This window comes from Trachurus trachurus (genome assembly GCF_905171665.1).
Source record: "Trachurus trachurus genome assembly, chromosome: 19".
NCBI classification, from domain to species: Eukaryota; Metazoa; Chordata; class Actinopteri; order Carangiformes; family Carangidae; genus Trachurus; species Trachurus trachurus.
In genome coordinates, this window is record NC_139913.1 from 313,579 (window position 1) to 340,780 (window position 27,202).

The 27,202-nt window shown below is 47.5% G+C and overlaps 1 protein-coding gene across 1 annotated transcript in view; it reads right to left on the minus strand.

The window, feature by feature from the left end:
• Positions 1 to 27,202, minus strand: part of LOC311002876 (uncharacterized protein) — a 36,887-nt gene that overhangs the window by 194 nt on the left and 9,491 nt on the right. The window contains exons 9-31 of the mRNA XM_083994443.1: positions 24,037 to 24,109; positions 23,292 to 23,403; positions 21,754 to 21,825; positions 21,511 to 21,657; positions 20,590 to 20,752; positions 19,268 to 19,588; positions 17,969 to 18,078; positions 17,751 to 17,874; positions 17,006 to 17,120; positions 16,841 to 16,902; positions 15,985 to 16,104; positions 14,023 to 14,218; positions 11,661 to 12,029; positions 9,265 to 9,389; positions 8,032 to 8,178; positions 7,002 to 7,129; positions 6,374 to 6,404; positions 6,193 to 6,307; positions 6,038 to 6,112; positions 5,041 to 5,417; positions 3,685 to 3,747; positions 630 to 702; positions 51 to 187 (exon numbers count right to left, since the gene is read on the minus strand). Coding sequence (XP_083850569.1) covers positions 51 to 187; positions 630 to 702; positions 3,685 to 3,747; positions 5,041 to 5,417; positions 6,038 to 6,112; positions 6,193 to 6,307; positions 6,374 to 6,404; positions 7,002 to 7,129; positions 8,032 to 8,178; positions 9,265 to 9,389; positions 11,661 to 12,029; positions 14,023 to 14,218; positions 15,985 to 16,104; positions 16,841 to 16,902; positions 17,006 to 17,120; positions 17,751 to 17,874; positions 17,969 to 18,078; positions 19,268 to 19,588; positions 20,590 to 20,752; positions 21,511 to 21,657; positions 21,754 to 21,825; positions 23,292 to 23,403; positions 24,037 to 24,109 — 3,255 coding nt within the window. The remainder of the gene's footprint in view (positions 1 to 50; positions 188 to 629; positions 703 to 3,684; positions 3,748 to 5,040; positions 5,418 to 6,037; positions 6,113 to 6,192; positions 6,308 to 6,373; positions 6,405 to 7,001; positions 7,130 to 8,031; positions 8,179 to 9,264; positions 9,390 to 11,660; positions 12,030 to 14,022; positions 14,219 to 15,984; positions 16,105 to 16,840; positions 16,903 to 17,005; positions 17,121 to 17,750; positions 17,875 to 17,968; positions 18,079 to 19,267; positions 19,589 to 20,589; positions 20,753 to 21,510; positions 21,658 to 21,753; positions 21,826 to 23,291; positions 23,404 to 24,036; positions 24,110 to 27,202) is intronic.

Genomic DNA, 27,202 nt, shown 5'->3' on the forward strand with positions numbered 1-27,202 from the left:
GGAGAAAACCCTTCAGGTGTGTTGTTGCTAGCGGCGACGGGCCCTCTCACCGTGAGGGGGGAGTCGAGCAGGGGCGTCGAGGTGTTCGTCTTGAAAAGTTTCCTGCGTCCTCGCCGCGGTTTGGTTGCCGTGGTAACCGTCTCCTTCTCCACCGAGTGTCCACTCACCAGACCGATGATGGTTTTAGCTGTTGGGGGGGGGGGGGGGGGGTTAGGAGCAGGTCTGAACCTGATGATGTCATAGTGACATCACAGCAGCCACACCGCTCTAGTTTCTGACACGTGACAGAGCGAACAAACAAAGTTTTTTATCCATTCCTCTTTTGAGCTAAATAATCAGATCTATTATTATTATTATGGGCTGTCGGTCACATTTCCACGATGTCACGCGGCCGTTAGAGGCGCGACAGACTGACCCGATGGTCGACATCGGGAAGTGGAGGAGAAAAGTCAGACTGTGGAAACTCTGGTAACACGTCTCATATGGTGGTTCAGCTACGGCCTGAAGAACACGCACAAAGGCTGCACACACACACCGTTACACACACACACACACACCGTTACACACACACACCGTTACACACACACACCGTTACACACACACACCGTTACACACACACACACACTGACCTTTAGAGCCCAGGATGGAGGGAGAGCTGTGCAGCAGCTCCCCGATCTTCTGCAGAGCTCCGTCTCTCTTCTCCTGCACCACAGAACAACAAACAAACACACCTTCATCATCAGGTCACATCCTCATCATCATCTCCATCATCTTCTTCAACCTCATCAGGGAAAGTGGGGAACATAGGACCCTTTTAAGGGGAAAGTGGGGAACATAGGACCCTTTTTGGGGAAAGTGGGGAACATAGGACCCTTTTTGGGGAAAGTGGGGAACATAGGACCCTTTTTGGGGAAAGCTGGGAACATAGGACCCTTTTTGGGCAAAGCTGGGAACATAGGACCCTTTTAAGGGGAAAGTGGGGAACATAGGACCCTTTTTGGGGAAAGCTGGGAACATAGGACCCTTTTTGGGCAAAGCTGGGAACATAGGACCCTTTTAAGGGGAAAGTGGGGAACATAGGACCCTTTTAAGGGGAAAGTGGGGAACATAGGACCCTTTTTGGGGAAAGCGGGGAACATAGGACCCTTTTAAGGGGAAAGCTGGGAACAAAGAACCCTTTTAAGGGGAAAGCTGGGAACATAGGACCTTTTTTGGGGAAAGCTGGGAACATAGGGCCCTTTTTATAATAATAATAATAATAATGGATTACATTTATATAGCGCTTTTCTACCGTTACCCGATACCCAAAGCGCGTACAGAAACCATTATTCATTCATACACAAACTACGTGTGTAGCCACAGCTGCCCTGGGGCAGACTGACGGAAGCGTGGCTGCCATTTCGCGCCAAACGGCCCCTCCGACCACCACCATGATCATTCATACGCATGCACACGAGGCAAGTGGGGTTAGGTGTCTTGCCCAAGGACACTACGACAGAGAGAGCGGGATTCGAACCGCCAACCCTCTGATTATTGGACGACCCGCTCTACCGCCTGAGCCACTGCCGCCCCCTTTGGGGAAAGTGGGGAACATAGGGCCCTTTTTGGGGAAAGCGGGGAACATAGGGCCCTTTTTTGGGGAAAGCGGGGAACATAGGACCCTTTTTGGGGAAAGCGGGGAACATAGGACCCTTTTAAGGGGAAAGTGGGGAACATAGGGCCCTTTTTTGGGGAAAGCTGGGAACATAGGACCCTTTTTGGGCAAAGCTGGGAACATAGGACCCTTTTAAGGGGAAAGTGGGGAACATAGGACCCTTTTAAGGGGAAAGTGGGGAACATAGGACCCTTTTTGGGGAAAGCGGGGAACATAGGACCCTTTTTGGGGAAAGCGGGGAACATAGGACCCTTTTAAGGGGAAAGCTGGGAACAAAGAACCCTTTTAAGGGGAAAGCTGGGAACATAGGACCTTTTTTGGGGAAAGCTGGGAACATAGGACCCTTTTAAGGGGAAAGCTGGGAACATAGGACCCTTTTAAGGGGAAAGCGGGGAACATAGGACCCTTTTAAGGGGAAAGCGGGGAACATAGGACCCCTTTTGGGGAAAGCTGGGAACATAGGGCCCTTTTTGGGGAAAGTGGGGAACATAGGGCCCTTTTTGGGGAAAGCGGGGAACATAGGGCCCTTTTTTGGGGAAAGCGGGGAACATAGGGCCCTTTTTGGGGAAAGCGGGGAACATAGGACCCTTTTTGGGGAAAGCGGGGAATATAGGACCCTTTTTGGGGAAAGCGGGGAACATAGGACCCTTTTTGGGCAAAGCTGGGAACATAGGACCCTTTTAAGGGGAAAGTGGGGAACATAGGACCCTTTTAAGGGAAAAGCTGGGAACATAGGACCCTTTTAAGGGGAAAGCTGGGAACATAGGACCCTTTTAAGGGGAAAGTGGGGAACATAGGACCCTTTTAACTCATTGAGTGCCAACCACGTAATTTCTCGTTTTTCGTTCCCATGCGTTGAGTGCCAAAAACGAGATTTTTCGTTTTTTGCTTTTTTTTAAATTATGAAAATAAGACACTTTAATACACATTATATGTAAATTTGGGGACTCTACGACGAGGAGAACTGAAATAGATGACGATCAAAGTCACATGACAGCTCATGATCTGGAAGTTTTTATCATAACTCAGCTTCTGCAAACGAGTTCTGCATGCAGATGCAGCAGCTGCTCTGCTCTCACCCGCGCTGCTGCTCCAGCTGCTCCAGCTGCTCGGAGCAGAAACAGGAAGCTCTCAGCCGACAGTCCCGCCCGGTCTTCATCTGGAGCAACACCGTGTCCTCCCCAAAGTCCTCCCGCGGTAAAATCTGATGGTCTCTGGGCCAAAGCAGACCGCCGACACCGACCCGTACCACAGAAGGACCGCGACCACCGGCGGGACCGGTCTTCCCGAGCCGCGGTGGCCGACTGACCCTCACGCTCCGCAGCTAGAGGCTGTGACACGGCACGGTGCGTCTGTGTTATTGTTGTTTAGTGGCGCCCCCCCCGCCCCCGCTGGTGGTTTTGTGAATAGAACAACAATTGTTGTATATATTTATCTTATACGAGCCCTTTGATCCAGAAATGCGAGTGTCAGAAGAGCGACAGACACAAACAGAGCACCTTTCATAAAAGACGCTCTATCTCCTTTTCTAGAAAAAAAGGAGGGATTTTGGTGAAACCCAGCCATGTTTAGCTTGACTTTTCTCAGGAACAGAGGCACGTAGAAACAAACGGTTTGTGGCTATTTGAAGCATAAAGTTAAACCTTTCAATTGAGCCACAGTATGTGTTGGTGGCAATAATATAGAATACACTGTGGCTCTACATAAAAAGTCAAAAATGGTCTAAATTGCCGGTACACTTGACTAAAACTTTGGAAAGGAGCGTGGCACTCAATGAGTTAAGGGGAAAGCTGGGAACATAGGACCCTTTTAAGGGGAAAGTGGGGAACATAGTTTATTCAGGGTTAGGGTTATTTAGGGAACATAGGACCCTTATATAAGGAGAAATGCGGTTTAACATTCGCAGACAGTTTGGTTTCTTACTGGAGAATTTAGACTTGTGTTTGTAAAATGTAGATAAAATAATTAACAACGAATCAAATAAAACTGGGATCATCTTCATCATCATCTTCATCATCAACCTGACTCACCTGTTTGTTGGTGCGCGTGTTTCCTCTCAGTTTGTTCCTCTTGTTCTCACTGAACACCAGGTCCTGTCAGACACACACACAGTTACAGCAGCAGCTTCAGGCAGCGAAGCCAGACAGTCGTGTGTGTGTGCGTAGGATCTTTACTAAACATATTCACATTTATAAAACCCAGCGTACGAACACCGTATCAGTAAACATCCCTACAGCGTCGCAGCTGAATCGGCTTCACGCCAACGCTGTTTTAACCTTAGATGGTCATTTAAAAACACAAAACAGAACAGAATTGTTCTTCTCTCTGTGTGGTACGCATGGTTCAGTTTGTTCACATTCTCCCGTCAGGTTTGTTTATATACTGTAGATCACGACCTCTGAGTGGACAGTCACGTACGCCCCTTTCAGGCCTGACTATGTGTACGCCGCGTTTATAAACGAGCTAAACACTACCAAACACGAGGGCTGTCGATCAGAGTCAAGATGGTGTCAACAGAGCAGCGTGGAGAGAGCAGATTATTAACAGAAACCAACATCAACATCTGATCTCAGGCTCAACGGCAGCATCGCACACTGAACACGTTTCTACAACAGTCAGACTCATAGGAAACATTTAATAAAGATAAATCTTACACTCTGGCCCTTTAAAGGGACCCTAACATACAGATTTACATGTCTGTGCAGCTTTATCTGTGTTTTATTCTTCAATGTTATTTAATGATGTTTTCCTTCTTTCTTTCTTTTGTTTTTGACTTATTTCCTTTTGAACTTTTATAACTCTTTTTAACTTAGTCTGACTCCTGTCGTACCCAGCTTGTCTGTGCACAAAATGGCAAAATAAACTTCTTGAATCTTGACTTAAAGGAATAGTTCACCAAAAAATGAAATTCAGTCATTAGTGCCTCCCCCTCATGCTGGAGTAGTTTTTTATTCCTCAAAGGTCATCTGGAGACCCGGGAGGTCGGTTCGTAGTCCAACCACAACTTTATATGAGAGTAATACTGCAGGGCCCGACACAAAAACGTCCATAAAACTACACACTGCACTTTGAGGAATAAAGAACTACTCATCAGCATGAGGGGGAGGCACTAATGACTGGATTTCATTTTTTGGTGAGCTATTCCTTTAAGGAGTGGTGGTTTATACTAGATGTATAAAACCCTGTTAGATACAAGATGAGGAGTTGTGACTCTTGTAAACAACGCCGCGACGCACAACGTTGGTTTGCGTCGTTGACACACACACACACACACACACACACACACACACACACACACACACACACACACACACACACACACACACACACACACACACACACACACACACACACACACACACACACACACACACACACACACTGACCTGTACGTCACAGCTCTTCCTCTTCCTCCCCGTCGTCTTGGGCGTCTTCTTCCTGTCGGCCATGTTGCTCCTCAGAGGAGACGCCTCCTTCTCTCTCTCCTCCTTCAGCCTCTGGATTTTCTCCATCTCTCTCTTCACCGCCTCAAACTCCCTGCTCCCCCCCTCCTCTCCCTCCTCCTCCTCCTCCCCCCTCTTCTCCCTCTTCTCTTCCTCCCCCCGGGGTCGCCTCCCCTTCCTCTCCTGCAGCCTCTGCATCTCCTGCTTCAGCTCCTCCACCACCGACTCCTTCTGCTCCTCCGGTCTGTTCTCCTTCTCCTTCTCCTCCTCCTCCTCCTCCTCCTGTCTGCTCTGCAGCGCCTCCTTCAGACGCTCCAGCTCTGACACGGGAACGAGACAACACACGACATCATCGTCACTGCAGCTGCAACCAACGATTATTCTCATTATTCATTCGTCTGTCGATTATTTCAACGATTAATCGATTAACACAAGTTGTGAGCTGCACATTCACCACGCTATGAGATAATAACACAACGTTACCACACAGAGTTGTTTTAGAGGGAAATACAGAGACTGTTGATGAAAAACTGTCCCTGAAGGCAACGTGCATCAGTGGTTTTACATGAATTTCCCTCTAAAACAACTCTGTGTGGTAACGTTGTGTTATTATCTCATAGCGTGGTGAATGTGCAGCTCACAACTTGTCCACCAGAGCGTTGTGGAGTTGTTGGATTGTGTATTTGATGAGTTTGATGAGGGAAACCAAGAAATCCCATAATGAGCCTCCGTAGCGTAGCTCTGAGCAGCTCACGGCTCTGCTCCGCCGTTCTAAAAACAGCTTGCACCAACAATTAAAGGTAACGAACCTACTGCTATGACTATAGGGATTATGGTGATGGACCAATTTGACAAAATCTTGAACTATCCCTTCGATTATTGTTCATTTAATTGATTAATTGTTGCAGCTCCTCCTCCTCCTCCTCCTCCTCCTCCTCACCTCTCCTCAGCTCCTCCATCTGTCCGTGCGTCTCCGTCACCAGCGCCTCCTTCTCCGTCAGGACTCGCTGCAGCTCTGACACACACACACAGACCACATGACTTCCTGTTTCCCTGGTGTCGCAGCACCACAGAAGACGAGTTCCTCCTCCTCACCTTGCTTCTCTCTCTCCTCCTCTCTCCTCCTCTCCTCCTCCGTTCTCTCCATCTCCTCCAGTCTCCTCCTCGTGGCTCCGCCCGCCGACTCCAGCTCTGCCCTCTGATTGGCCGCCTCCTGGGAGAACTCTGCCCTCTGATTGGCCGCCTCCTGGGAGAACTCTGCCCTCTGATTGGCCGCCTCCTGTGCCAGCTGCTCACACCTGTTGTGGCTGCAGAGGGACAGGAAGTGAGCGGCTGCAGCTGCTGCTGCTGCGTGGTGATTGGTCAGAGTATCGATTGGTAGATACTATGTGTGAATGTTTATGGTTTGTGTGCAATTGTGTGAGTCAGGCTGCAGTCATGTAATAGCTGCAGTGTTTGAATGAGATCGGCAACAAAAACGTGACTATAGATAGAATATAAATAGTTGTTCTAATATGTGGATAATACACCATGTTGTACTTTAATCTGATGCAATACACCTGGCACTTTAAACTGATGTGCACTTTAGGGCACCGTGCAATACAACTTGGTACCATGATGCACTGCTGCACTCCAGCACTGGTCACTTTGACCCAGGACCTTTGCACCTTTCCACTTCATTTCATTTTCATTTTGTTGTGTCCTTGTTGTCTGCATTGTTGTGTCGTTTATATTACTATGTTTCTCTGTCACTGTACTGTTTTTATGTTTTGGGACTTCGGATGGAAATGAGCAGCTGCTGCTATAATCCGGCTCATTTACATGTTTTTATATGTTCATTGATGTCGCTGTCCCACCCAGATAAACTAATAAAGTAAAGTAAAGTAAAGTAAAGGTGATCAGACCTGTCCGTCACTTCTCTCTGCAGCTCTTTGATCTGCTGCGACTGCTCCTCTGATCTCTGCAGCGCCGCTTCGCTCTCCGCCTGCAGCTGCGCCATGGCGGCGTGGAAGACGCTCCGCCCCTCCTCCTTCTGGGAAAAACAACACGAAAACCAACCAATCAACGGCTCTGGTTCCCTCCTATGGACAACCAATCAGTGATCAATCAGATGGATGATGTCATCTCACTAAAGCTCCGGCTAGTTGAGATAAAAATGGACCCGAATGCCGAAGCAGAACGATTATTATCAGAATGAGCCGCGCGGCGCTCAGAGATGACATCATCCAGGTCAGAGGTCAGTAGATCAACCTACAGACCCCGGATGTTGATAACAGCTAACCCCCGGACTCAGAGGGGAATAGCACTAGCCTATCAGAACTAAATCTTGGTGAAAGGAAGGAGTTTCTCTGCAGATAATGTGTTATTTAGAGGCTGCATTCTGCTGCCCTGTAGACTCCATTATACGGATATACGCGCCTCTCGGCTGGAGCTCATTTCATCACAACCACTTTAATGACACCAAAGTTATCTGGGGGAGGAAATGATCGGAGTTTATGATAGAAATAAGGTTCAGGTGGTAAAAAACAGACATTCCCCCTGTTTGCCAGCGTGCGTTCAGTCTGTCCGGCTCTCTGCACAGTCACCTCTTCACGAACGACGACATGTTTGGAAACATGAAGCTGTGTTTTACGGCTCTGACGCTGCTCGTTGTTTCATCAGCAGGAAAATAAACTCAAGAGGTTCAACGTCTTCGTAGCAGCTTTAAAGTTTATTCTGCCTGTAAACAGCCTCAACTTGACTCTCAGTGAGACTTTGTGTTCCAGCTCCGTTTACTAACACGTCGTCTTTCTTGAAGTGAACAATCCCCTCGGTGTGATTGAAGACATCTGGTTTATGGGATGTAAACGGCCCTGACAGCCTAAGACCCGTCTGCTCCCATTAGAGAACAGGAGAAACAGAAAACATAAAGGTTCATGTTGTGTTGTGTCTCACCTCCTCCGTCAGTTGGCCGATGGTGCGGCTCCTCTCCTCTGATTGGCTCTGCAGCTGCTGGAGGCGGGACTCTGTGGTGGAGAGCTGCTCTGATAGGTCGAGGCAGCGGTCGGTCTTCTCTCTGAGCTCCGTCTGGACACCGGTCACCTTTTGATTGATTGTTTTTATTTTGTATGAATGACAGACACACAGACATAGGAAACGGATCGGTAAGAAGCCAAACCTGCCCCCTTACAACTGTTACATTTACAATCAATCATGGTGTAGAGACCAGATCACTAAGGTACTAACATATCATACAGAGACAAGTTTGAAGACTGATTCAGTCAGCAAACATTGTTAAATAAGAAAATCAGACGATGAATAAGGGTTGCTCTGGCAAAATTCATCCATAATTCATACCTCACACTTTATGAGAAATGAGGAATAGCTTCCTTATAACTTATAAAAGCCTCTACGTCCGGACCGAGTCTCAACATCTGGACGAGTCTCAACATCTGGACGAGTCCTTCAGAACCACCAGAAGAGGAGGAGGAAGAGGAGGAGGAGGAGGAAGGAGAAGAGGAAGAGGAGGAAGAGGAAGAGGAGGAGGAGGAGGAGAGGAAGAGGAGGAAGAGGAAGGAGGAAGAGGAGGAAGAGGAGGAGGAAGGAGAAGAGGAAGAGGAGGAAGAGGAGGAAGAGGAGGAAGAAGAGGAAGAGGAGGAGGAAGGAGAAGAGGAAGAGGAGGAAGAAGAGGAAGAGGAGGAGGAAGGAGAAGAGGAAGAGGAGGAAGAAGAGGAAGAGGAGGAAGAGGAAGGAGGAAGAGGAGGAAGAGGAGGAGGAAGGAGAAGAGGAAGAGGAAGGAGGAAGAGGAAGAGGAGGAGGAAGGAGAAGAGGAAGAGGAGGAAGAGGAGGAGGAAGGAGAAGAGGAAGAGGAGGAAGAAGAGGAAGAGGAGGAAGAGGAAGGAGGAAGAGGAAGAGGAGGAAGAGGAAGGAGGAAGAGGAGGAGGAGGAAGAGGAGGAAGAGGAGGAAGAGGAAGGAGGAAGAGGAAGAGGAGGAAGGAGGAAGGAGGAGAAGAGGAAGAGGAGGAAGAGGAAGAGGAGGAGGAGAAGAGGAGGAAGAGGAAGAGGAAGAGGAGGAAAGAGGAAGAGGAAGAGGAAGAGGAGGAAGAGGAGGAGGAGGAGGAAGAGGAAGAGGAAGAGGAAGAGGAGGAGGAAGAGGAGGAGGAGGAAGAGGAAGAAGAGAAGTTTCACCTGGTTCTGCAGCTGGAAGATGCCGTTGACCAGAGCTTTGTTCTCCTTCATCAGTCTGGACGACTCCTTCTGCTCCGCCTCTAGAGACGACATCACCGACACGCAGCGATGACACGCATCCAGCTCTGACACACACACACACACACACACACACACACACACACACACACACACACACACACACACACACACACACACACACACACAGAGAGTTACACGAAAGCCTCGTTTTCCACTGTCAGTCCGGTTCAGGTTGGATATGGTCAGCTTTGTGTTTCCACTGTGTGGGGGACCTTCAGGGGGCGGAGTGCGTGTCGAAGCGTCACTACTAAAGGCCCACACACACACACACACACACACACACATCGCCCCTCCGACTGCCGACCAGAGTTATTGATATAACAGAGTGGTGATAGGACTCCCATAGAAATACAGAGGCAGCTCTGCTCACTTTACATTCAAACAAACTAATAACGCCACTGCCACAGTTGTTAAATTTCATCAATGAGACTTAACACTAAAAAGAAGAAGTTAACCAGCCAGCGGTAAACCTCTAGAAGCGTGTGGATACGTTACTTGGCTCGTTTCCTCCCCTGAGAGGAAGACGTAGCAGCTTTACTGCTGTGGCTCGGTTGCCGCGAAATGGCTAATTTCTGTTAGCCCGTCTATGGTGTTTTACATTATACGTTAGCATCAAGCTAGCGGACTTTATGCTTAGTTGTGACACTGGCTGTGTGTTGTGAATAGGGATGCAAATTATCGAGTAATTCATTAATCGATAGTTGATAGACCTTATCGATCGATGATCGATTAATTGATAAGCGGCGATTTTCCTGAGAACCTAAATTTTAGGGGAAAATTTAAGATCAACATTCCTTATGGACTTACACTAGTATTTGTTAGTTTATTTTAAGAGCACAGCACAATGAAAATGTTTAAGTAGCACGTTATTGGGACATAGAGCTCTGAGGTTGAAGTCCTATCATAATGAGATGAGATGAGAGACACCGCTGCGTTTCCATTACAGATTTTTGCAAAATAAAAGCGATATTTCTGAAACTTCGAAAAAGTGCAATTGCCATTTGCGGTGTTTCCATTGAAAGGTATTTTGCTAATGAGCCGTAATGCGTCTTGCGTTTCTATGGTGACGGCACAGCGATCTCAGCTGCCGACAGCTGTTGCTGTTATTGTTTTTAACATTGACAAAAACAGCGCTTGATTGCTGAAAGGCAAAGCCCGTGTGGCGCTGCAGCGGCCACAGATAAGGGCGCACTCACACTAGGGCCAGTTGTTCTGTACCGCGCTGAAGCTCTAATGCCCCCTCCTCTGTCCCTCGCTGGCCCGCACTCACACCACCTCCAACCCAAGCTGCTCAAGCACGGTTGCCTCCGTTGATACAGAGGGACTATTTGTTTACCAACACGGCGGATGTGCGCTTTAACCTGACTGCAGAAAGAACGGAGCCTTTTAAACACCAGCGGTGATGAGGCGCTGACAACAATATAGGTGGTTGTGTCCACACACCCGTACAGGTCTATGTGACTTAAGGTGACATGTCGGCGCAGGAGGGAGTGGGAGTGTGGATGCGAGCCAGTCTCCTTCAACCATGCATGCACGGAAAAGGGGAATGATAGGAAAGGGTTTTCTAATTTAATGAGAAACAATGCCCAGGTCAGCAATGCATGACAATAAACATGTGGTTCATTTGTCCCCTCAAGTTACATAAACCAACACAGCTTGGACACACGCGCTGTTCTCCGCGGCACCGCAACGAGCGCTTTTTTTTCTCTTTTTCTTTTTTTTTTAAATTAAGCTCCGGTAGCGACCGGCTAAACTACGGAAGGATACTGTAAACCAGCGCGGATCCGGTGTGTTTATCAAAGCTTGGTCGCCGTGCTGAGGCACCGGGTCGGTTTGAGCTGCGGTCAGGCTGCATTACAACTCCTCAGGCAGCTCCGTGTCGGCGGCTTTTTGACTCGTTACTCACTGGTCGTCTGTGTGTTAGCGATGGTACAGCCTGAGTCCCGTAAAGCTACAACAGGTGTTGTTGTCTCTTTTCACCTCCTCTCCCTCTCTCCCTTGAGTGCTGCAGTGCGCTGCGCTGCACACGTTTACACAGAGATCCGCTACATTATGTCGGCTTTGCTTGTTTACATTTCACAGTAAAACTCCCATTGAAAAGGAACGATTAATTGCAAGTAATTTAATTTAATCGATTAAATTCTTATCGACAATTAATCGATAGTCGATTAATTGTTTGCATCCCTAGTTGTGAACGTTGTTTCAAACTATGTGGGTTTGATTGAACATCTATGATGCTTAAATATGTGGAGGTAACAGAGTTACAGAGCTGTAGCTTCACCTCCTCTTCCTCCTCCTCCTGAAGCTCCTCCTACCTGTCAGCTGCTGCACCTTCTGCTCCAGCAGCACCAGCTCCTTCTTCACCTCCTCCAGCTCCTCCTCTCGTCTCCTCAGCTCCTCCTCCAGCCTCCTCCTCTCCTCCTCCACCTCCTCCTCCCTCTCTCTCAGCTGCAGGATGACCTCCTCCTTCTTGTCGTTCTCCTCCTCCAGCCTCCTCCTCTCCTTCTCCTCCTCCTCCTCCCTCTCTCTCAGCTGCAGGATGACCTCCTCCTTCTTGTCGTTCTCCTCCTGCAGCCTCCTCCTCTCCTTCTCCACCTCCTCCTCCCTCTCTCTCAGCTGCAGGATGACCTCCTCCTTCTTGTCGTTCTCCTCCTGCAGCCTCCAGATCTCCTCCTCCAGAACCACTGAGGAGAAGTCACAGTCAGGCAGAACGTTTATGTAAAGGGTTAGTAGAGTGGAAATCCAGTTTCTTCTGCATGTGTTCATCTTAATCAGAGTTAAAGGTCCAGTTGTCCAGTTTAAAGGGATACGCCAACATTTTTTTTTTCCGTGTCTTGCCTCACTCCTGAGTCCATGACCAGCAGATAGACACCATCCTTTACACTGTGCGTGCAGTAACCATGGAGATAGAGCCGTATCGCCGTAGTTAGCTTAGCTCAAACACTGGAAGTGTAGGCTAACACTACCTATACACTTCCAGTGTTTGAGCTAAGCTAATTAGTGACTTCAGGTGGAGGCAGGCTAACACTACCTATACACTTCCAGTGTTTGAGCTAAGCTAATTAGTGACTTTAGGTGGAGGCAGGCTAACACTACCTATACACTTCTAGCGTTTGAGCTAAGCTAATTAGCGACTTTAGGTGGAGGCAGGCTAACACTACCTATACACTTCCAGTGTTTGAGCTAAGCTAATTAGCGACTTTAGGTGGAGGCAGGCTAACACTACCTATACACTTCCAGCGTTTGAGCTAAGCTAATTAGCGACTTTAGGTGGAGGCAGGCTAACACTACCTATACACTTCCAGCGTTTGAGCTAAGCTAATTAGCGACTTTAGGTGGAGGCAGGCTAACACTACCTATACACTTCCAGCGTTTGAGCTAAGCTAATTAGCGACTTTAGGTGGAGGCAGGCTAACACTACCTATACACTTCTAGCGTTTGAGCTAAGCTAATTAGCGACTTTAGGTGGAGGCAGGCTAACACTACCTATACACTTCCAGCGTTTGAGCTAAGCTAATTAGCGACTTTAGGTGGAGGCAGGCTAACACTACCTATACACTTCCAGCGTTTGAGCTAAGCTAATTAGCGACTTTAGGTGGAGGCAGGCTAACACTACCTATACACTTCCAGCGTTTGAGCTAAGCTAATTAGCGACTTTAGGTGGAGGCAGGCTAACACTACCTATACACTTCCAGCGTTTGAGCTAAGCTAATTAGCGACTTTAGGTGGAGGCAGGCTAACACTACCTATACACTTCCAGCGTTTGAGCTAAGCTAATTAGCGACTTTAGGTGGAGGCAGGCTAACTCTACCTATACACTTCCAGCGTTTGAGCTAAGCTAATTAGCGACTTTAGGTGGAGGCAGGCTAACACTACCTATACACTTCCAGCGTTTGAGCTAAGCTAATTAGCGACTTTAGGTGGAGGCAGGCTAACACTACCTATACACTTCCAGCGTTTGAGCTAAGCTAATTAGCGACTTTAGGTGGAGGCAGGCTAACACTACCTATACACTTCCAGCGTTTGAGCTAAGCTAATTAGCGACTTTAGGTGGAGGCAGGCTAACACTACCTATACACTTCCAGCGTTTGAGCTAAGCTAATTAGCGACTTTAGGTGGAGGCAGGCTAACTCTACCTATACACTTCCAGCGTTTGAGCTAAGCTAATTAGCGACTTTAGGTGGAGGCAGGCTAACTCTACCTATACACTTCCAGCGTTTGAGCTAAGCTAATTAGCGACTTTAGGTGGAGGCAGGCTAACACTACCTATACACTTCCAGTGTTTGAGCTAAGCTAATTAGCGACTTTAGGTGGAGGCAGGCTAACACTACCTATACACTTCCAGCGTTTGAGCTAAGCTAATTAGCGACTTTAGGTAGGAGGCAGGCTAACACTACCTATACACTTCCAGCGTTTGAGCTAAGCTAATTATGGCGATACGGCTCTATCTCCATGGTTACTGCACGCACAGTAGAAAGGATGGTGTCTATCTGCTGGTCATGGACTCGGGACAATACATGTATTAGTGCTCCACAACAGTAGAGACGACACCAAGTGGAGCAGAGAAACCACCAGAACACGTAGAGCAAACCTCCTCCTCTGTCCCTCCTCCCCTTCCTTCTCCTCCTCCTCCTCCCTCCTCCTCCCGCCTCCTCCTTCCTTCTCTCCTGCTCCTACCTCTCTTCTTGGCTGGTTCTCCTCTCTCCTCTTCTTCCCCATCGCTGCGATGGCGTTTCCTGCTCCCCTCCTCCTCCGCCAGCTGCTCTCCTCCTCCTTCTCCTCCTCCTCCTCCTGCTCCTCCTCCTCCTCTCCGACAGCAGCAGCTCTGTTGCAGCTGCAGCAGCTCCACTCTGATCGACTCCACCAGCGCTCGCTGACACACACAACAACAAAAAGTCTCAAAAATCTCTCACAGTCGCAGGTCGGTGGTTATGAAGAATCTGGTTCATCATTAGTTGTATTCATGAGGTTGGAAAGACTTCAAAGCTGCAACAATTCATCGATTATTAAATTAATCGTCAACTATTCTGATAATCTAATAATCAGTTTGAGTTGTTTTTTTAAGAAAAAAAAGTCCAAATTCTCTGATTTCAGCTTCTTCAGTGTGAATATTTCTGGTTTCTTTGTTCCTTTATGACAATAAACTGAGTCTCTCTTTGGTTTGTGGACAAAACAAGACGTTTGAGGACGATGTCGTCTGGTGGTTTGAGAAACACTGATTGATGATTTTAACATTTTATTGACTGTTAGAGCCATTTATGGGATCATGGATCATTTGGATTGGTGTTGATCCGGGTTTTATATATCGAGGCCCTAAGAATGGCCATTGGTTAATTGCTCTCTTCTTATTGGCTGTGATATGTGCATACTGGAGTTTTTTTAGTTGAGACTATGGAGGCGAGGAGAGCACATTAGTTTTATTATTATTTTTGGATTAATACAGAGTTTATTCTGTTGGAGCCTAAAGAAAGATTTCAATCAAAGAAAGAAAGAAGAACTGTGGAGTTTCGTTTTGACCTCGACACGTGTCAACTATATGCTCGCGCTCCACAGATTAAGTGTGCATTTTAAAAAGGAAAAAAGAGACAAAGCCACACTTACATTGACCAAACAACGAATCGATTAATCGTTTAAATAATCGATAATGAGAGAAATCGTTAGTTGTTGCAGCCTTAGGGCCCATTCACATGGAGCGTCTTTTGCGCGAGCGTTTCCATTGTTTTCAATGTAACTGCGCGCAAAATCCGAAGCAACGCCGACGCGCAGCGCACGCAGTGCGATGCGCCTTTTTTCCCGTGCGAGTCCGAGGCGCACCGAGATGAAAATATCTCAACTTTTTCGAATGCCGCACGCGCACCGCGTGTCATGTGATCAGAATCAGCTGCACGGACCTGCTTCACCAGCAGCAACAAGCAGCCCGGGCCGGTACCGGCTCTCAGTGCTCGCTGCTTTCAGCAGCTCCCTCTCGGCGAGCAGCAGCTCGGTTCCCCCCCGGTCCAGCCCGGGTCTCTACTCCATAGCTGCCGTAGCAGCAGAGTGATACCAGCACATTTAACCGCATTTTTAACTTTTATTACATACAAGGTGGTGAGTTCACGTCTGGCCTGCCTCCCTCCTCTCCACACGGCCGTGAGTCCTCCGTTCAGACTGACAGGCAGATGGAGCAGTGAAGCTGCTGATTCACGGTGCTTGAAATCTGATCAGCTCTGTGTTTACTCAGTTCCTGGTTAAATGACGGAAGCGTCACCACTAAATGTAAAAATGTGACAGGTTCTTGTCTGTGTCTTTATATTGTATCATGTGTCTGTTTCTCCTTTTTTTGTTGTTTGTTTGTTTGTTTGTTTGTTGTTTGTTCTGCTTACTTTCTTTGTATATTATAATGTACTAAGTATGTCTGTATTTCCGTTGATAACATGGACCCCCTCGAAAATGAGGTGGCACATCTCAAGGGGCTATCCTGCAAAATAAAGTATAAAAACAGTATTTTGGTTGCTTAGTAACAGGCGCTCCATGTGAACGGGGCCTTAGAAGACGTTAACGCTGATAGAACTATGAACGTGTTAGTTCATGCAGCTCATGTTACTACTGTTCTGGTCGTCTTATTGTGAAAAGGCGCCACAGGAAGTGCGTCGCGTTTACGTCTCTGGTGGCGTCGTCCACGTTGGTCTCCATGGCGACCTGCAGCCGGGCGATGACGTCGTCTTTCTGCCGACACATGTCCATGAGCTCGGACAGCTGCAGAAGCTGCTGCTGCATCGCCTGGACGACACACACACACACACACACACACACACACACACACACACACACACACACACACACACACACACACACACACACACACACACACACACACACACACACACACACACAGAGACAGACGGTGAGGCCACGCCCCCCCGACACGCCGCCGGCCAATCACAGCACAGAGACGTGACATCACAACAGGATGGCGACGGCGGCTCTATTCTCATTGGTTAACAACAACTTTGCTCTAAAGGATCAGTCACATGGCTAAAGGACGATGACGCATCTTTTCTTATCAACGTCATTTCTCTTGTTGCTAAAAACAAGAAACACAAATGTAAACTTTCAAATAAAACAACTAATGTTAACCTGTGTATGTAGATATTAGGGGTGTGACGATACACTCAGCTCACGAGACGAGACTTTAAGAAAACTACAATGACAAAGACTGACTGGACCAACAGACTTTTATTTAACCAAGTTGCTCGTGCATTTTGAAATGTTTTATTATAACTCTTTACTAGGGGTGTGACGAGATCTCATGCCACGAGATTAATCAGTCCTCATCATTGATAAGGACTAACTGTGTTTATAAACTATATCAGCTGGTGTGATTATCTACGACCGGATCACACCGTGCCGAACTCTATGTGATGTTGCTTAATTTAAAAGTGTTTGTTCTTTGCTGCTGTAAAATAAATAAAGATTGATGTAAATGAATAACAGAAGAAGCAGAGGGAGGCTGTACCTGGTTGGCTTCCTGCAGCTGCTCATGTGACTGCTGCTTCTCCAGACGCAGCGCCTGCAGCTCTGAGGACAGAGGTCAGAGGTCAGAGGTCACCGCCGGTCTCTGCACAGTGTGTGTGTGTGTACCTGCAGTGTGTGTGTGTATGTACCTGCAGTGTGTGTGTACCTGCAGTGTGTGTGTGTAGACTCAGGCAGCTCTGGACGCTCTGAGCGTCGGCTCTGATCTTCTCCAGGTCTTCGCTCATCGAGCCGATGATTCCCTCCAGCTGCGTCGCCTGCTCCTCCTGTCGACCAATCAGCACCGTTTTAGTGGCAAAGCGGCTTGAATCAGCGGATCGACCCGCTAACAATCTGCATCTGGCCCCTTTCCCATTGACCAAAATGAGCATAAACCAGTCGCCCCCGCTTTCATCCGCGGTGCAAGAAACACAGGTTGTGTCCTAACCCCCCCCCCCCTCCTCTCTGTCTAGTGACCAGTTGTTGTAGTGGTGTCTGAATGTTTAGTGATTATTAATGTTCACTATATAGTGACTGAATCTATCCCATAATTCACCGCCACATGTAGTGAACAAGTAGTGCAAGTAGTGACCGGTGTAGCTACCAAATAAATGCAGTAGTGACCGGTGTAGCTACCAAATAAATGAAGTAGTGACCGGTGTAGCTACCAAATAAATGAAGTAGTGACCGGTGTAGCTACCAAATAAATGAAGTAGTGACCGGTGTAGCTACCAAATAAATGCAGTAGTGACCGGTGTAGCTACCAAATAAATGCAGTAGTGACCGGTGTAGCTACCAAATAAGGTTATGTGTAGGGACTACAGATGGAGATTAGCCCCCCCCCCCCCCCCCCCCCCCCCCCCTCACCTGGCCGTGGGCGGAGCTACAGCTGTAGCCCCTCCCCTCCCCCTCACCTGGCTGTGGGCGGTAGCGGCGGTAGCGTTGAGGTCGACCGTCCTGCTGACCAGGTTCTTCAGGATCTCCACTCTCTTCTCAGCTCGTTCCTCCAGCAGCTGCCGCTCCTTGTCCAGACGCTCGCTGACACACACACAGAGACACACACACACACCTGCTGTCAGCAACAGTCGCTAGGCAACCAGTGGGTCAGGTGACCAGTCAGCTGAGCCGCTACCTGTAGTCCTGCTCCATCTTGTTGAACAGCTCCATGAACTCAGCGCTGACTTCCTCTCTGATCTGAGCCTCCAGGACCAGACGCAGCGCCGCCGCCACCGCCGGCCGGTCCAGCTGAGATACACACACACACACACACACACACACACACACACACACACACACACACACACAGAGACACACAGACACACACACACACACAGACACAGACACAGACACAGGCGTTTGGACCAGAGTGAAAACAATCATGCAATATCTAATTAAATATGCGCTAATTTGCATATTTCCAGAACAGAAATCTGAACAATGGTTAAAGCTGCTTTGTTTTATCTTGTTGACACATTAGAGTCTTTAGTTTTTCCAGAGGAGGATTGTGGATATCTCTTTTCATCACTCTGTAAATGAGAAAATACTGTCACCAGCCCTTTAAAACATCTAATGTCTCCATGTTTAGTTTTAGTTTTGTCGTGAGTTCTTCTTATATTAACGTCCTCGTTATACATCAGAGTAAAGGGTTTTCATTGACAAAATAAATACCGTAATTTCCGGACTATAAGCCGCTACTTTTTTCACACGCTTTGAACCCTGCGGCCTGTACAACGATGCGGCTAATGTATAGACTTTTACTGGCTAACGGCCTCCGGGGGGCGCTCTAGCAGGAAGCACAGAGACAGACACGTGGGGAAAGATTATGCACCGAAGAAGACACTGGTTTTGAGTGTTGGTGCTGTGTTTTATTTTCTAACCAGCATGTTACTGTCTGTTGGTGCCGTTCAGGCACAGTTAGAAAAAACCCTAAGCAGGATTCCCCCTTGGCTAATTAAACAGCTCTGTAGTAATTGTGATGGTTTAACTCGCTACATGACAACGGAGGCTCTCTGTCTTCACCTGGCAACATCAGTGTCGCCGCCCCGCTGTCCCAGCTCTCGTCTCCGCACCGCAGAAACGCGCTCCGTAACCTCTTGTTCATGACGGTTAAGACGACACAAACACGCGCTGTAACATCGTTATGTTATGTAACGTTTCCACCGCTCCGTATTGATGTTTCACCGGCTTCGTTGTCAACAGATGCACATGGCTAAGAGCAGCGGAAAAGCGAGCGGACTGTCCCAGTTCTACTGTCTCTCTGTGTAAATGTCTCATGTTACAACATGAAAAACCTGCAGCTTTTATTCAGGTGCAGCCTGTATATGTACAAAATCTATTTTCTTTTAACATTTAGTTTGTGTGGCTTCAATTTACGGTAGAATCGAGAAACATGGAAATGTACTGGTGTTGTTGCCATGACGCCCACTGTTACCTCCTCCTCCTCCTCCTCCATGGTCTGGTCTTCTTCTCCTCCGGCCTCCAGCACTGTTCCCTCCATCCCTTCTTCCTCCTCCTCCTCCTCCTCTTCCTCCTCCTCCTCCTCCTCCTCCTCGTCTTCCTCCGACTCTTCGCCGCCCTCGTCCTCCATCACGTCCTCCAGCGTGGTCTCCCAGGCGACCAGCGAGCTCTTGCGGCCCCGCCCCCCCGTCACGTTGCGGCGCTGGTCGGCGTCGTCGATCATCATGGACAGCTCCATGGCCGAGCGCTGGGGGGCGTCGTCCACGGCAACCGGCCTCGTGTTCACCAGCACCACCTGCAGGACGAGGCGCCGCCGTCAGCGCTCTGGAGTGTGTGTTTTGTTTTGTTTATTTATTTATTTAGATCCCTGTTAGCTTTAGCCACGTAGCAGCTGTTCTTCCTGGGGTCTCTTCATCGTAATAAATGACAAATACAAACCATTAAAGGGATAGTAGCATTTTTTTAAAGTGTGGTTGTATGATCTCCAAATAGCCCCTAAGTACTTTAATTGCAGTAGAAGACTCTCTGCACTCCTCCCGTTAGCAACGCTAGCCCATAATAGCCCTGCCCAGAGATTTACAACATACAGTGTTGTGAACAGACCCAAAGAAACGGCCTATTTTCACGGCCTAAAAGAGGTTTTACCTGAAAAAAAATACACAGTTCCATTGTTCACTATAATATAATTTTTACCAGCCCTTCAAAGTGCAGGAAAAACACAGTTTTTATTTGGACCTAACCACCTCACGTATCCCTCCGCCCAGGGTTAGCGCCCACCGATCAGCAGTTGGTTAGGTCCAAATAAAAACTGTGTTTGTGTTCTGGAAAAAATTATATTATAGTGAACAATGGAACTGTGTATTATTTTTCAGGTAAAACCTCTTTTAGGCCGTGAAAATAGGCCGTTTCTTTGGGTCTGTTCACAACACTGTATGTTGTAAATCTCTGGGCAGGGCTATTATGGGCTGGCGTTGCTAACGGGAGGAGTGCAGAGAGTCTTCTACTGCAATTAAAGTACTTAGGGGCTATTTGGAGATCATCAGAATGTTTCCAATTGTGGTTTTTATCCTCCTAATATGCATGTCCCATGATAATGTACCATCTGTGATGATTCCTAGTAATAACTGTGTGTGTGTGCGTGCTGACCTTCTGTGTGTGTGTGTGTGTGTGTGTGTGTGTGTGTGTGTGTGTGTGTGTGTGTGTGTGTGTGTGTGTGTGTGTGTGTGTGTGTGTGTGTGCTGACCTTCTGTGTGTGTGTGTGTGTGTGTGAGTGTGAGTGTGTGTGTGTGTGCTGACCTTCTGTGCGAGGGCGGAGAACTTGAGGACGTTGAGCGTCTCGTCGGAACAGGAAGTGCTCTGGTTGACGTTGACGACCATGGAGACGCGGCCGGCGCCACAGAAGAAGAACTGCAGGAAGTGTGTGAGCTTGGACTCTCTGAACGGGACGTGGTGCTGCAACCTGCAGAGGGACGAGGTCATCAGGAGGGGACGAGGTCATCAGGAGGGGACGAGGTCATCACATGGGTTAAAGCAAAAAAAAATCTTTTGACTGAATTTTTTTTTGCAGGGTTAGAGTCAGCTGACAAAACTCTCCGGTAAGGCATCTTGAGCGGTCAAATGCCGCTAACGGGACCAGATCGGTCAAAACTGAGGGTTCAAGCTAAGACGCTTTATTTTGGTTCAAGCTAGCTACATCGAGGGTAGGTTAGCTTCCTGTTTCAAAGTAAAAGCACAAATTCTATCCTCATGGTTTTCTGTATGTGAAGGGCAACAGGTGTTATATTTTGTGAAAGTAACAGGAAGTGCGTTGGTCACAACGGCTAGCTTGAGTAGCGCCAAATTCATCCCAACAAAATAGTAAACAGCTGGTATTTAGACAAATTAACGACACACTGCTGATCTAAACGGCTACTTTCTCACCTAAACATGTTTGAAATGTGGATAAAGTGATATATTTACAGAGTTTAGAGCTAAAATGAAATCAGCTTCTGACTGATGGTTTCAGCTCAGGTAGGAGCGCAATGCATTATGGGTCATCATGTAGTAGCCTATGCTGCAGTGTAAACGCTCTGCATGCTGTCTGATCGATGAGTATGTAGTATGCGGTTTCACACACACACACACAGACACACACAGACACACACACACACACACACACACACACACACACAGACACACACACACACACACAGACACACACACACAGCCTCAGCGTACTTGGCGTGCTGGTTGAGCCTCATGGCGCTGATGCACTTCCCCAGCGTGAGCAGAGAGCTGTTGATGTTTCCCGCCTCTTTCAGCCGCTCGCCGGTGTTCTGGGTGCGGGAGCAGCGCTCCGACCCGGCCAGGTCGCACAGCGCCAGCCTGAACAACACAACAACAACAACAACAACATGATGAGTGTTGCGCTGGGCTGAGGCTCCGCCCACCGAGCCCGACGCTGAGGAGGCGCTCACTCACTCGCTGATGCCGAGGACTCTGGGAACTCCCACGGCGTCGACTCTCAGGACCCGGATGGAGAAGATGCTGTGGCTGCAGAGACACAGAGAGTCAGGGTTAACCGGGGTAGACCGGAGTAGACCGGATTAAACTGGAATAAACCGGGGTAGACCGTAGTAGACCGGGGTAAACCGGGAGAAACTGGAATAAACTGGAATAAACCGGAGTAAACTGGAATAAACCGGGAGAAACTGGAACAAACTGGAATAAACCGGAATAAACCGGAGTAAACCGGGAGAAACTGGAACAAACCGGAACAAACTGGAATAAACCGGGAGAAACTGGAATAAACTGGAATAAACCGGAGTAAACCGGGAGAAACTGGAATAAACCGGAGAAAACCGGGAGAAACTGGAACAAACTGGAATAACCGGGAGAAACTGGAACAAACTGGAATAAACTGGAATAAATTGGAATAAACCGGGGTAAACCGGAACAAACTGGAATAAACCGGAATAAACTGGAACAAACCAGAGTAAACTGGAATAAACCAGAGTAAACCGGAATAAACTGGAACAAACTGGAATACACCAGAGTAAACCGGAACAAACTGGAATAAACCAGACTAAACCGGAACAAACTGGAATAAACCGGAGTAAACTGGAACAAACCAGAGTAAACTGGAACAAACTGGAATAAACCAGAATAAACTGGAACAAACTGGAATAAACCGGAGTAAACTGGAACAAACCAGAGTAAACTGGAACAAACTGGAATAAACCGGAATAAACTGGAACAAACTGGAATAAACCAGAATAAACTGGAACAAACTGGAATAAACCGGAGTAAACTGGAACAAACCAGAGTAAACTGGAACAAACTGGAATAAACCGGAGTAAACTGGAACAAACCAGAGTAAACTGGAACAAACTGGAATAAACCAGAGTAAACCGGAACAAACTGGAATAAACCAGAGTAAACCGGAACAAACTGGAATAAACCAGAGTAAACCGGAACAAACTGGAATAAACCAGAATAAACCGGAATAAACTGGAACAAACTGGAACAAACCAGAACAAACTGGAATAAACCAGAGTAAACCGGAACAAACTGGAATAAACCAGAATAAACTGGAATAAACTGGAATAAACCAGAATAAACCGGAATAAACTGGAATAAACCAGAACAAATTGGAATAAACCGGAACAAACCGGAGTAAACCGGAACAGAACAGTGTAAATCAATGTAAACGAGAATAATAAACAAGAATAAATCGGTATTTAATTGCAATAAACCAGAATAAAGTAGAATAAACAAAAATAAACCAGAACAAACTGGAATAAACAACAACAGAACAGTATAAATCAATATAAACGAGAATAATAAACCAGAATAAACTGAAACAAAATGGAATAAACCAAATTAAAACAGAGTAAATGAGAGTAAACAAGAATAAACCGGTATAAATCGTAACAAACTGGAATAAACCGGTGTAAAGCAGGATAAACGGTAATAAAGGTTAATGACAGGTTCAGTATCGATGAGCGATGGACACCGACCTCCTGCTGGACAGATGGTTCAGTCTGGTGGAGGAGAAACTCTGGTTCTTCTTCCCGATCTTCATCACTCGGTACGCTTCATCTGAGCTGCTCACAGGGACCCAGCGCAGGTCTGAGGAGACACACACAGAGAGACACACACACACACACAGAAACACACAGACACACACAGAGAAAGAGACACACATAGACACACAGGCTCAGACAGAATCATCTTCCAGAAAATCAACCAGTTTACCTGCAGAAAGTTCCTCTTTAAAGGGATAGTTCAACATTAAGTCAAATTGGCCCATTGCCATAATCCCTATAGTCATAACAGTAGGTTGGTTACCTTTAATTGTCGGTGCAAGCTGTTTTTAGAACGGCGGAGCAGAGCCGTGAGCTGCTCAGAGCTACGCTACAGAGGCTCATTATGGGATTTCTTGGTTTCCCTCATCAAACTCATCAAATACACAATCCAACAACTCCACAACGCTCTGGTGGACAAGTTGTGAGCTGCACATTCACCACGCTATGAGATAATAACACAACGTTACCACACAGAGTTGTTTTAGAGGGAAATTCATGTAAAACCACTGATGCACGTTGCCTTCAGGGACAGTTTTTCATCATCAGTCTCTGTATTTAACTATAGGGATTATGGTAATGAGCCAATTGGGCAAAATGTTGAACTATCCCTTTAACAGAGCAGCAGTGACACACACACACAGACACACACACACACAGACACACACAGACACACTACCTTTGATGAAGGAGTTCCCCTTGACGTCCTGAGACAGACGCAGCGTCGTCCTCTTGTGGTGTCCACTGGGAACCTGGACAACGTAGAGATCACACAGCTAGAGAGAGAGAGTGTGTGTGTGTGTGTGTGTGTGTGTGTGTAACAGTAGATATCTTCCTGTGTGTTCAGTCTGTTAACCCTCTCCAGTCAACGGCCTCCTGCTGCCCCCTAGTGGCCGGTCTCTCACTGAGGAACCAGGTGTAAGAGGAGGAAGCTCCTCGTCACACTACGCTACGACACTTCTACACTCCAGTGTTTCTCCTACCGTTCTATTGGCACGGGCTAGGGATGTGTACCTTTCGCATTTGAATCGATACGGTATCGATACTCGGTACCTGGGAACCGATACCGGTACCAGTCGGTACCTGTTTTCGGTTCTTTTTGTGTGTGTGGTAAGTAAAATAAAAAAATAAAAATAAAAATGTCTAAAATTTTAATATTTACCTCTTAACAACATCACAACTCCTCAGCCTTTAAGAGTATTTTATGTTTTAGGGATGGGCAATGATTTTCATATATTGGAATAGTCATTCAATGAAAAAAAAAAAAAAGAAGTTTATGAGACTATCGTCTTGTCTGAAAAAATGTCCGTTTTTACTGTGGGAAAAGGAGAAACATGGAGAGACTCCTGCAGCCATCAGAAAGCTCTGTGTGAAACTTTGTCAAATAAAAAAAACAACTGAAACTGCAGTGCAAACTCTGCAACATGTGGACTTCACGTTTTGACGAGAGGAGAGTGGGAGACTTCATCCTCATTACGTGACGAGGACTTGAATGGCGCCGCTGTGATGAGAAGCGGGACTCGGGACTCGGGACCGGACCGCTTCGGTACGGATTGTCACAAAAGTCCGTTCTTCACGTTAAATGACGGACGGCTGTTTTTCACATAGTGATTTTAAACGACGGGCTGGCGCTACCACTTCTCCACGTCTCATTTCAGAGAGAGAGAGAGAGAGGGAGAGAGGGAGGAGGGGGGCGGGCGCGAGTGTGCGGGGCTCATGCAGACTGCACTCTCGCTGACGCACGGCGAAGGTGCGTTCAGGTACCGAACTGTGGTACCGATTGACTTTATGTGAATCGATACTCGGTACTTTGGTGGGAATTCGGTCGGTACCAAAAAAGTACCGAATTTCGGTTCCCATCCCTAGTAGTGGGTAAACTGCTGTTACCTTCTAGCACCATCCCTAGTAGTGGGTAAACTGCTGTCACCTTCTAGCACCATCCCTAGTAGTGGGTAAACTGCTGTCACCTTCTAGCACCATCCCTAGTAGTGGGTAAACTGCTGTCACCTTCTAGCACCATCCCTAGTAGTGGGTAAACTGCTGTTACCTTCTAGCACCATCCCTAGTAGTGGGTAAACTGCTGTTACCTTCTAGCACCATCCCTAGTAGTGGGTAAACTGCTGTTACCTTCTAGCACCATCCCTAGTAGTGGGTAAACTGCTGTTACCTTCTAGCACCATCCCTAGTAGTGGGTAAACTGCTGTTACCTTCTAGCACCATCCCTAGCAGTGGGTAAACTGCTGTTACCTTCTAGCACCATCCCTAGTAGTGGGTAAACTGCTGTTACCTTCTAGCACCATCCCTAGTAGTGGGTAAACTGCTGTTACCTTCTAGCACCATCCCTAGTAGTGGGTAAACTGCTGTTACCTTCTAGCACCATCCCTAGTAGTGGGTAAACTGCTGTTACCTTCTAGCACCATCCCTAGTAGTGGGTAAACTGCTGTTACCTTCTAGCACCATCCCTAGTAGTGGGTAAACTGCTGTTACCTTCTAGCACCATCCCTAGTAGTGGGTAAACTGCTGTTACCTTCCAGCACCATCCCTAGTAGTGGGTAAACTGCTGTTACCTTCTAGCACCATCCCTAGTAGTGGGTAAACTGCTGTTACCTTCTAGCACCATCCCTAGTAGTGTTAACTGCTGTTACCTTCTAGCACCATCCCTAGTAGTGGGTAAACTGCTGTTACCTTCCAGCACCATCCCTAGTAGTGGGTAAACTGCTGTTACCTTCTAGCACCATCCCTAGTAGTGGGTAAACTGCTGTTACCTTCTAGCACCATCCCTAGTAGTGGGTAAACTGCTGTTACCTTCTAGCACCATCCCTAGTAGTGGGTAAACTGCTGTTACCTTCCAGCACCATCCCTAGTAGTGGGTAAACTGCTGTTACCTTCTAGCACCATCCCTAGTAGTGGGTAAACTGCTGTTACCTTCTAGCACCATCCCTAGTAGTGTAGTAGTGGGTAAACTGCTGTTACCTTCTAGCACCATCCCTAGTAGTGGGTAAACTGCTGTTACCTTCTAGCACCATCCCTAGTAGTGTAGTAGTGGGTAAACTGCTGTTACCTTCTAGCTCCATCCCTAGTAGTGGGTAAACTGCTGTTACCTTCTAGCACCATCCCTAGTAGTGGGTAAACTGCTGTTACCTTCTAGCACCATCCCTAGTAGTGGGTAAACTGCTGTTACCTTCTAGCACCATCCCTAGTAGTGGGTAAACTGCTGTTACCTTCTAGCACCATCCCTAGTAGTGGGTAAACTGCTGTTACCTTCTAGCACCATCCCTAGTAGTGGGTAAACTGCTGTTACCTTCTAGCACCATCCCTAGTAGTGGGTAAACTGCTGTTACCTTCCAGCACCATCCCTAGTAGTGTTAACTGCTGTTACCTTCTAGCACCATCCCTAGTAGTGGGTAAACTGCTGTTACCTTCCAGCACCATCCCTAGTAGTGGGTAAACTGCTGTTACCTTCTAGCACCATCCCTAGTAGTGGGTAAACTGCTGTTACCTTCTAGCACCATCCCTAGTAGTGGGTAAACTGCTGTTACCTTCTAGCACCATCCCTAGTAGTGGGTAAACTGCTGTTACCTTCTAGCACCATCCCTAGTAGTGGGTAAACTGCTGTTACCTTCTAGCACCATCCCTAGCAGTGGGTAAACTGCTGTTACCTTCTAGCACCATCCCTAGTAGAGGGTAAACTGCTGTTACCTTCTAGCTCCATCCCTAGTAGTGGGTAAACTGCTGTTACCTCCTAGCACCATCCCTAGTAGAGGGTAAACTGCTGTTACCTTCTAGCACCATCCCTAGTAGTGGGTAAACTGCTGTTACCTTCCAGCACCATCCCTAGTAGTGGG